This window comes from Pseudonaja textilis, chromosome 1, assembly GCF_049901715.1.
Source record: "Pseudonaja textilis isolate UNSWEBS1 chromosome 1, rPseTex1.2, whole genome shotgun sequence".
Taxonomy (NCBI): domain Eukaryota; kingdom Metazoa; phylum Chordata; class Lepidosauria; order Squamata; family Elapidae; genus Pseudonaja; species Pseudonaja textilis.
In genome coordinates, this window is record NC_141990.1 from 22,164,369 (window position 1) to 22,175,860 (window position 11,492).

General features: G+C 42.5%; 1 protein-coding gene across 1 annotated transcript; it reads left to right on the forward strand.

Moving 5' to 3' along the window:
* Nucleotides 1-1,011: 1,011 nt before the first annotated feature.
* LOC148127518 (maestro heat-like repeat-containing protein family member 2A) lies at nucleotides 1,012-11,492 on the forward strand. The gene is given in 10 exon segments (XM_087922936.1): nucleotides 1,012-1,035; nucleotides 1,297-1,422; nucleotides 1,515-1,661; nucleotides 3,634-3,673; nucleotides 3,676-3,839; nucleotides 4,016-4,162; nucleotides 7,655-7,747; nucleotides 9,203-9,284; nucleotides 10,832-10,968; nucleotides 11,475-11,492. Coding segments are annotated over 10 exon segments (978 nt in total).

An 11,492-nucleotide genomic window follows, 5' to 3' on the forward strand; every position in this document is an offset into this window, starting at 1 on the left:
ACAAACACAATTCTATACCCAACAAAAGAAGCCATTATGTTGTTTGTTCACACATACCTAAGACAGTGATAGGGACGCCATAAAGACTTGTCATATTCTGCAAGAGAAAAATAATTGCATCACCTTCATAAGAATGGGAGGTGAGTTGGGGAGGGTAAATGCAAACCACAATCACTGCTTTTTTCACCATTGGACAGTAAACACGAAACAGAAGCAGTATGAGCATATGGCTGATGAGAGAACATCATCAAGTGGAGGTAAGACTTTTATATGTTCAGGGCAATGTAAATAAATGCAATTAATACTAAATATAATGTGTAACAGACTTTGTAGCAGGCCATCAAATGTAAAGATCTTTCGTGCCTCTACTTGCTTTTGCCCTTTTTCCACAAATGGACATTCTTCTTATGCTGCACCTGTCTGCCATTTTTATTTTCTAACTTTTGTGAACCAATTTGTGGTCTTGAAGCATGGAATATAAGGATTTCTTTTTTTGGCATAACAATCTCCTCTGTGTGTATGTGGGCGTGGGCGTGCATGAATCAGTGTTGATTCCTAGTGACTGCCTAGATTCCATGCAGGTTTTTTTGGCAAAGTGCTTTTTTCAGAAGTGGTTTGCCATTAGTTGCTACTTAATGACCAGCCCAAAGTCATCCGGTTGGCTTTGTGCTTAAGCCAGGACTAGAATTCATAGTCTCCCAGTTTCTAACTAAGTGCCTTAACTACTACTCCTAACTGACTCTTCCTTTTCCTTTTCAATTTTCAATTCAACTATTAATTAAAGGTTTACTTTTTAATTAAAACACATTTAAAAATACAAAGAAGTCTTTTCCCCCATGAAACCAAGGGCATGTTATTGTTTTTCCTCCATAATTTTGGAATTTTTGCCCAGGGCATCTCTGCTCCATCCATCAACTGTTGCAATTCCCAGAAGAAACAAACCCAAAGGAGCTAGTAGTTCATATTATACATGCAGCTCGGAGCCAGCCAGCCATTGTGATGCCAGCACTCATGACAATTCTCCAACAGGACGAGGTATGGAATATTGCTCTTTCAACTCTGGATTATGTTCAATGAAGCCAAGGCTCATCAAGGTCTATAACTTTCTGCAGTCTTAGACTATTCAGAAACAGCACTGCCGGGCCAGTAGAAAAGGATATCCCCATTCTGCCCTCATTTTTATCAGAGATGCCAGCTTCTGAATCTGCAATTTGCTACGTTCTGACTTTTGTTCTGTCAATGAAACAGGGCTTTGTTCCATACCTATGCAGAAACGGTTTCTCTTCCATCTTGCAGGGCTTTGTCTGGGAGAAGGTGGCCATCTACCGCAGCCTTCGGGCTATGCTGGAGCGTGGCCTGGAGGTGGAGCCTGCCTGCAGCTTTGTTCTCACAGCCTTGAAGCAGCTGAGAGCATCTCTGTTGGTAAGCAGGAACCGTGTAAACTGTATTTGAATAAACTGTATCGTTCAAATACACAATATAGTCTTTGATGATCTCATTCTTTTTTTTGACAGGAGGTGCCTTGGGAACTCCAGGTGGCTGTCAGCAATGCACTGGCTAGTTTTGCTCACCGGCATTTCAATGTCATCATGAATGAGCTTCAGCGGCACCTCAAGCCTTTTGTCCAGCCTGATGAGTTCACTCTCCTCACTTTGGGCAAGGTCACAACCAGGAATGGTAGGTTATAGCTCGGTGTGGTTTAGAGTGGAAAACAACTGCTTCTGTCCCCAGTCCAAGCACATCAGGACTCATCACAGGATGTCCAGCTCTTGTCTTAGAGCAGGGGTCCCCAAACTTGGCAACTTTAAGACTTGTGGACTTCAACTCCCAGAATTCTCCAGCCAATTGGCTGGAGAATTCTGGGAGTTGAAGTCCACAATGTCAGCTTTGGAAGCCATATTCCACTCTGCCACATAGCCTGAGGAGTTGGGAGAGGAGGTAATTTCAACTGAGTAGTTCCAAGTAGACAAAATAAAATTCTTTCCTTAGTTCAAGGTTATTAAGTGTGGTGCAACAGAGAAAAAGGATCTTACATTGAGACAGATCGTGCTTGGTCCATGTGATGTGATGATGGGAGAAAGGGGGATGGATTGTAGTTTGGGACATTGTGGGAAGTCCAAAAAACTTTTAGTTTCAAGATTTCACAGATGTGCCAGGTGCTATTCTAATAAAGATAATTTTGAGATTATACTTGTCTCGGAGTTACTGATTGGAATGGAGGTTTGCTGGAAGGCTGACACACAAGTCTTAAAGTTGCCACATTTGGAGACCTCTGTCTTAGAGAGACATATAGGTAATCCTCCACTTATGACCACAATTGAGCCCAAAATCTCAGTTGCTAAGTGAGACATTGGCTAAGTGAATTTTTCCCCAATTTAACAAACTTTCTTGCCACTTTGTTAAGTGAATCACTGCAGTTGTTAAATTAGTAACATGGTTGTTAAGTGAATCTGGCTTCCCCATTGACCTTGGTTGTCAGAAAGGTTGGAAAAGGTGATCACATGACCGCAGGACACTGTGGCCATCATAAAAATGAGCCATCTGCCAAGCGCCTGCAGTTTGATTGCATGACCATGGGGATGCTTTAATGGTCATAAGTGAAAATAGTCATAAGTCACCTTTTCAGTGTTGTTGTAATTTTGAGCGGTCATAAAGGAACTGTTGTAAGTCAAGGATACCTGTACTTTAAAAATTGTACTTTGCTCTTGTCCTAGATATGTGAATAGTCTGTAATGTAGAAGTCAAAAGCAGCTCATGGCTTTTCGCAAAGAGTTACTCAACAATCTTTGTTTCTTGATTAACTCCCATTTCAGAGTTGCAGATTTCCAAGTTGATCACAGCAACACTTCTCTCTCTCCCTCCCTGCCTTCTTTTCTTTCTTTTCCTCCCCTTAGTGTACCACTGTGTCCCCTTTTTTGGCATCACCCTAACCACCATGCAGACAGTCACACGTAGAATTGAAGATACCAGGCGGCGCTGGGCCCTTTGCACAGGTGAAGCTTCCAGAGCTGTTTCATATTTCCCCATCACAAACCTTCAAACTCTTTGGTTGGCAGCTCTGAGAATCACATGAAGACCCAGACCCCCACGAACCAACAAGCACTTTGAATGTTAATTAATCTGTTTATGTTAAGTGTGTTGTACAAGTGGTGCGGTGGACTAAAGGTGAAGCTCTCACCTCACAATCAGGAGGCTGTGAGTTCAATCCTAGGTAGAGGCAGATATTTCTCTCTCTGGGTACAATGAGAATATATCTGCTGAATATAACTCCGCATTGACAACAGGAAGGGCATCCGGCCAGTAAATACTCAGCTCCATTCAGTTGCCCAGACTCCACCCCACAAGGGATTGTGAGTCATTAAAAGAAGATGATGTTTAAGTGTGTTGTGTGAATGAAGCCCCTAAGAAATGAAAAAGAGAGAAAAAAGTGAATTGAGTGGTTGACAAATGACAATTTGTTCATACAAACAACACGCTAAGCCAAATTCAAACAAACCAGTTAGGGCTAAGCAGAAGCGGACCCAGATTGAATCCTTCAAGCTGAAGTGTTAGCCAGCTGTGGTTCTGAAGACTTTGAAAGAAAAGTTGGCTGAGCTTCCCCATAGTAGCTAAGTAGCTCTTTACCACAAGAAGAATTGCTATCTTCCACCAAGATTCTCACCTTTCTCTGTTTCCCCTCCATACAAGCCCTGAAACAGATATGCAAAGCAATTCAAATCTATCTTCGGACCTGGGAAAGGAGTTCCTACCCACGTATCAGTGTCCAGCAATTCTCCAGCTACCTTCTTCCACTTTATGCCTGTATCACTCGCACCTGGTTACCTGGCAGTCACTCCAAGGTGAGTTGCCAACTCAGAGGAGCTCATGGCTCTGTCCCAGAACTGCCTTCAACTTCGTGTAGCAAGGCAAGGTGGCAAAGCTCTCTGAATGGCATTCACGTCGGAGGGACATATTTTACTTGAAGAAATATTAACAATCACCCAATTAACCCTTCTTCATCTGTCCATCCTGGCAGGTCAGGCTAGCAGTTCTGAAAGCCTTAAGCCCCATGCTGAGCATTCTGCTTCCCAGGAAGGAATTCCAGACTCAGATCTATGATGACATCATTTTGCTCTCATTGCAGTATGACAGCAGCAGCAGCGAAGCTTTTTATATCTCTAAGGTAAAAAGTCTGTAGAGATACTCAGTCATCCAGGTCATGGTTGTTCCAAAGATACTTTTTTTTCTGGAGGCAACTGGGCTTTTTTGTTTTTTCTTTGGATGATGTTTCGCTTCAAAATCCAAGAAGCTTCTTCAGCTCTGACAGGATAGCGGGGAAATGGAAGGATTTACAGTATATTCCTTGCAGACAGCTGGTCATTTGTATCCTTTTAGAGAGTTGTTGAGGCAACCTGGAGGTTTATCCGTGTCCTCAGGGTCAGCTGAGTTCCTGTAGTCTGCAACTTCATACAATTTGGGATGAATGGTGTGGGAATAGGAATGGATTTCCAGAGAAGAAGAAAAAATGCAGACAACAGGAACCAGGAGCACTACGGTGACCCTGAAGACACAGATAAACCACCAAGGGCTTCAACAACCCTCTAAAACAGGGGTGTCAAAATGGCGGCCCATGGGCCGGATGTGTCACGTGCAGGCCACACCCACCCTAGCTCCATGAAGTGAAAAACGTTGTGATACATCATGTGACAGGAATGTGACATGATAGAGTTTGACACCCATGCTCTAAAAGGATACAAATGACCAGCTGTCTGCAAGGAACATAAATCCTTCCATTCCCCACTATCCTGTCAGAGCTAAAGAAGCTTCTTGGATGAGAAGTGAAATGTCTTCAAAGAAAAAACAAGAAAGTCCAGTGGCCTCCAGAAAAAAGCACCTTTGCGACATCTCTAAGGTAAGTGTCATGCCCCTGTTAGAATCTGACTCTGAGGTCGAGGAGGAACAGCTGACAGGGAGTGGGAGTGTGGCTCCAGAGGTTGTGGAGGAAACTGGGGAAGGACACAGGCTGGCTGGGCATTCAGAGGAAGACCCAGGCCCATCCCCTCTTCATCCTAGGGCATGCAGGGAGGAGCGGATAAGGGAGAAACATGAATGGCATGGTCTACGGGGGAGGAAAGGGCCTTGATCCCCTTCATGGGCTGCAGCTCTGAGGACAAACTGCTCATGGACCAGTGCTGGAAGCAAAGCGTGAAAATATTTCTAGTCTGTCAGTTCTTATCTAAGTCCTGGCATCCTTCCCAGTGTGTGTATTTCGATATCTGTCAACATCTTCAAGCAGGGGTGGGATTCAAATTTTTTAACAACCGGTTCTGTGGGCGTGGATTAGTTGGTGGGCATGGCTTAGTGGCCATGTGACTGGGTGGACGTGGCTTGGTGGTCATGTAAATGGCTGGGCGTGGCCAACTCAATATCACATCCAGGCACACATCTCCTTGCCTGGCCTCTCATGACTGTGGGGATGCTGCAACAGTTATGTGAAAAATGGTCATAAGTCACTTTTTTCAGTGCCATTGTAACTTTGAATGGTCACTCCACAAAAGCAAAGTGCCAGCAAAAGAGGGAAAGAAAACTCCAGAGAGGTTCCTGAGACAGGAAGTCTAGCCCTGCCAAGAATGTAAAAAGGGTTAATGGAGAGGCAGTTTCTGTAAGCAACACCAGAATGTTTCCTTCTTGCCTTCCTTACAGGATTAGGCCAGTAATTTCTTCTAACAACTGGTTCTCTGAACTGCTTAGAATGTTAACAACCAGTTCTAGCGAATAGGTGCAAACTGGTAGAATCCCACCCCTGTCTTCAAGCCCTTATCCTGCCTTGTCTCATTAATTCTTCAGTGTGGTTTTTTTTTTCTATTTATAATTTATATGTATTTTGAGTTTGAACGGAAGTTCTTCCTTTTCATAACTGTTTGTGGGGGAGTTTTTTCTCCAGTCAATGATAATTGGACCTTTAAAGCCAAGTTGAAGGAACTAAAGGGACTTCACCTGTTTTTGTGACTTTGTTGTTTTGTATCCCACTCTGGGTTATCACAGTAAGGAGATTTGAGATTCCCACTGCCTGCCATACACATGGCAGCCATTCCTTCAAGGAGTCAGCAAGCTAAGATGTGACTAGTAACAGTAAACTATTTATTTAACTATATTCCCAGACACGCACCACTCAATTCAAATTCAAATTCTGTAAGCAAGCTTGCAACCCGTATCAATATAGCACAGGTATAGTCCTCAACTTACAACAACAACTGAGCCCAAGATTTGTGCAGTTAAGTGAGACAGTTATTAAGTGAGTTTTGCCCCATTTTACATCCTTTCTTGCCACAATTGTTAAGTGAATCACTGCAGTTGATAAGTTAATAACCCAGTTGTTAATTGAATCCGGCTTCCCCATGGACTTTGCTTGTCAGAAGGTTGCAAAAGGGGATCACATGACCTTGGGACACAGCAACCACCATAAATATGAACCAGTTGCCAAGCATCTGAATTTTGATCCCATGACCCTGGGGATGTGCAATGGTCGTAAGTGTGGGAAAACGTTCATAAGTCACTTTCAGTGCCGTTGTAATTTTGAACAATCACTAAATGAACTGTTGTAAGTCAAGGACTTACAGCTACAAAAAAGGTCGAATATATGAAATACCATTCTGGAACGAAAAGCCTTTTCTGAAGATGTCTCAAATATGGAAGGGAAGGAATCTTAGAAAGGATGTCTTAGAGCCAACCTTGGCCACTTTAAGACTTGTGGACTTCAACTCCCAGAATTCCTCAGCCAGCAAGGCCCCAGCCAGCAAAGCTTTTCTGGCTGAGGAATTCTGGGAGTTGAAGTCCACAAGTCTTAAAGTGGCCAAGGTTGGAGACCCCTGTCCTAGAGAGTTAATTCAGGAAGAATTGGCCTGAATCTGCCAGACTTCTGAGGGACCTTCTTACGTCAAAAGGAGGGAAATCCAGTGTCTTCCAGTGTTCAATTTGAGAAAATGTGAGCCTTTTCCTTCATCAATAATTTATGTTCCATTTCTGTGTTGCTGGGCTTGTCTCAGCTATATACCATTTTTAATGCAGACATATCCAGTACTACAAATTTTAAGCCACCATGGTCCCCCTCCATAGTTCCGCGCTCTGTAAAATTCATAAGGACCGGAGCCTGGTTGTAATTGTTGCAGCATTCAGACTAAATGATATTCACGTCACTCAAGACTTGTTTTCTTTTTGAACTTATTGCATTCATACCCTACCTTTCCTTCAAGAACTCAAAAGTTTATGGCGTGGGAGAGGGGCAGAATGGTTGTTAATTCCAGCAGTCTTGGAATGTTATAGAGGCTTGGAGAGAAGAATTGGCAAAGCGTCTCACCATGAGCTTTTTGGCTGAGTGGAGACTTGGTCTTCTTGATCCATATCTATCCATATCCATATCTATCAATTTAACCCGGTATTGGTCAAACTTAGCAATTTTAGGCTGCGTAGACTTCAACTCCCAGAACTCTGGGTGGGGATTCTGGAAGTTGAAATCCACACAGCTTAAATTTGCTGAGGTTCAGAAACGTTGGGTTAGCCATTATATAACATCAGCTGTCACTTGCCCATTCCCTTCTTCATCCTAATTTCTTCGGAGTACAAATAGAAAAAAAAAGGAAAATATACGGTATATTAGTTTCCATATTTATTACAGATCCTGGGCCAGATTCTGGATGCTTCTCTAGTGAACAAAAACCCAATCCCAAGTATGTATGTGGGGCCCCTTGCACATAATCTGATCCTGCAGGTAAGAATGGACATATTTCAGATTGCAATCTTGTATGTGTATAACATTTTTCTTGTCATTTATCTATTTACCAGTGAAATTTCTTTGGAAAAATGTTAGACTTAGAACAGTTCTGCAATGTAAAGGATATTCATAAGGAAAGGCTGAGCTTAAAGTAGGCAATGAGAATGTTTTCCATTCCAACTGATTTCTATTCCCTGTCCGATTCCATTGATTTTTCTCACAAGCAGTGTGGATGGACAGCCCTTAGCAAATGGATGGAGAAGCCAAATATGCACAAACATATGCACACGGGCACACACACACACACACACACACACACACACACAGTCTTTATCAAATTTATATCGCCACCCATCTCACCAGAAGTGACACTAGGCAGCGTACAACAATCAAACAAAACAATAATATGCAAATAGCCTTTGACTTACGACCACAATTGAGCTCAAAAGTTCTGCTGCTGAGCAAGACAGTTGCTAAGTGAGTTTTGCCCCATTTTATGACCTTTCTTGACACAATTGTTAAGTAAATCAGTGCAGTCGCTAAGTTAGTAACACTTAAATGAATCTGGCTTCCCCATTGACTTTGCTTGCCAGAAAGTAGCAAAAAATGATCACATGACCCCGAGGCATTGCATCCATCATAAATATATGCCAGTTGCCCAGTGTCTGAATTTTGATCATGTGACCCAGGCATTGGTGGGATTCCAATTTTTTTACTATTGGTTCTGTGGGTATGGCTTGGTGGGCATGGTGTGGCTTGGTGGACATGGCAGGGAAGAATACTATAAAATCTCCCCTCCCCTCCCCACCCCACTAACCTGCTTTCCAGCTCCGTTCTCCTGTGCAGGGCAACAAAAGAAGACCCAGCCACTCAGCTGGGCCTCAATGAAGGCAGAGAATTGATGGGGGCGGGGCCAGTCAGAGGTGGGATTTGCCGATTCTCCGAACTACTCAAAATTTCTGCTACCGGTTCTCTAGAACTGGTCAGAACCTGCTGAATACCACTTCTGGACCCAGGGGATTCTACAACAGTTGTAAGTGTGAAAAATGCTCATGAGTCACTTTTTTCAGTGCCATTACAGCTTCAAATGGTCACTAAACAAATGGTTGTAAGTCGAGGATACCTGTAAGAGCAGCCATTGTAAAAGTAATCAATATTAAAATATGAACAATTATTACTGAAAATTAAATATTATGAAAAATAAAGAATACAAAACACAAACAGAAAAACTATATCAGACTAAGCATCAACCACTGCCCCATCTTAAAATGCCATCAGTTCCCTGGGAACCCCAAGCCTGATGACATCACCACATCTTGAGGGCCTTCCTAAAAACATCAGTGTTCCCCTAAGCCCGTCAATCTTTAGCCAACCAAGGCAGCTGAAGGGCAAAAGGAGTTCTGTCCTCCCAGCTTCTCAAGATCAGGGACTCCTGACCTCTCCTTTTTCTAGATCTGCAGCAGAGAGCAAAAGGAACATCTTCAATGGCAGAGCCACAACTCTGTTGAAATCACACAGCTCTTCCTAAAGCTAGGTACAGGCAAGAGGCACTTCTTTTTCATGCTTATTTAAGCTGAATTCAAATGAAGTAATGTTAGAATGATTCCTTCTACCCATTTATTTGACAGTATTCCTGCCACGTTAAAAATTACATTTTGATAAGATAGGTACGAATCGATGTTAAAGTATAAGATAATATTATATGTGGATGTCAATACTGTTGAAAAAGTAACTAAGATTGGTGGAAAACAATAAAAATGTATTGGAAGAAAAATTACATTTTGATAACACTGTAGGAGGTCTGCAGTTTCTACCAAAGGCTCCTGAGACTAGTATAAGCCCTGAAGACCCAGCTTAGTCTGAAGGATGTTTGGAGAAGTGGTTAAGGCTTTAGGAATGGGGAAGTAGGGTATAGGTAACCCAGGGCACAGTTGTAAGTCTGCATTCTGGGGCAAAGTTGGGAAATTATTCCTTTTCCTCCTATGCCCAGATTTTAAATCTATGAATTAGAAATAAAACAAGCTAATACATTAGAAGATAAGCTCAAGATCCAGATGGATCTTGATGGACTTGAACACTGATCCCTATCTAACAAAATGAAATTCAATGTATTGAAAAGTAAAGTCTTACACTTAGGCAAGAAACACCAAAAGTACACACACAGACTGGGTGAAACCAGGCTTAATAGCAGTAAAAATGAGAGGGATCTTGGAGTCTTAGAGGACAACCAACTAAATAGGAGCCAGTAGTGTGCAGCAGCCAAAAAAGCTAATGCAATCTTAGTTGCATTAACAAAGGGATACAATCAAGATCAAGTGACGTACTAATACCACTCTATAAAGCCTTAATAAAACCACAGCTAGAATACTGCAACTAGTTTTGGTCACCACACTATAAAAAAGATGTTGAGACAGAGTGCAGAGAAGAGCAATCAAGATGATTACGGGATTGGAGACTAAAATATATGATGAACAGTTGCAGGAACTGGGCTTGGCTAGTCTAGTGAAGAGAAGGACCGGGGAGACATGATAGCAGTCTTCCTATATTTGAGGGGCTGCCACACAGAGGAGGGGGTCAAGCTATTTTCCAAGGCACCTGAAGGCAGACAAGGAATAATGGATGGAAACTGATCAAAGAGAGATTCAACTTAGAAATAAAGAAAAATTTTCTGACAATGAGAACAATCAACCAATGTAACAGAAGTTGCCTTCAGAAGTTGTGGGAGCTTCACCACTGAATACTTTCAAGAAGAAACTGGACTGCCATCTGTCAGAAATGGTGTAGGGTCTCCTGCTTGGGTAGAGTTGGACTAGATGACCTACAAGATCCCTTCCAACTCTGTTAATCTAATCTAATCTAAGTTTGTTAACCCTCCAGTTGTTTTAATGCGCCTCTTTTATTTTTATTTATTTTTTTGAATAAATTTTGCTAATCCCCCAGCAGCCAAAAGATTGGGCCAGATTTTTGGGGCATCCCCATATTACCACCACAACACCCCCTAAAACACCAAGAGGGTTGAATGAAAAAAATGGCATAAAGCCACCTGCATGATATAACTGTTATATTTTTGCCTCCACTCAGCACGTTCACGTCCTTCTGAGCTCCTGCGGTTTTTCCTGAGGAAGCTGGAAGACAGCCAAGAAGACGTGCGCGTAGTGGTGCTGCTGCTGCTGTCTGAAATTGTTGGCGCCCAATGTAAGGACTGGGATAGGAAGATGGTTAGGCTCAGGACAGGAAGCCCCAAGTCCATTCGTTTAGTGACCGTTACCGCAGAGTTAACAACTGCATTGGGGGGAAAAGGGGACTCACAACCGGTCTTTGCACGTATGACCACTGCTGCATCCCGATAATGGTCATGTGATTAAAAATGGATGTTTGGCAGTTGACATGTATTTACAATGGATGGTTGAAGCATGCCAGGGTCATGCGATCTCCATTTATGACCTTCCTAGTTGGCTTTTAACAAGCAACATTTATGAGGGGAAGCCAGATTCAGTTAATGAATCTGTGATTCGCTGAACCGTGACAAAAACAAAGTTGTAAAACTGGCTGTGACTCACTTAAACAACTGTCTTGCTTAGCAATGAAAATCCTGATCTCAATTGTGGTCGTATGTCAAGGACTACCTGTTTGTCAAAGTAGTGTGGCTTCTTCAGGCTTTGAGATAAACCCTGAGCAGCTATGTTCACACCATATCTTTAACCTAAATTAATCCATTTTACAGATTCACACAAGACCATAA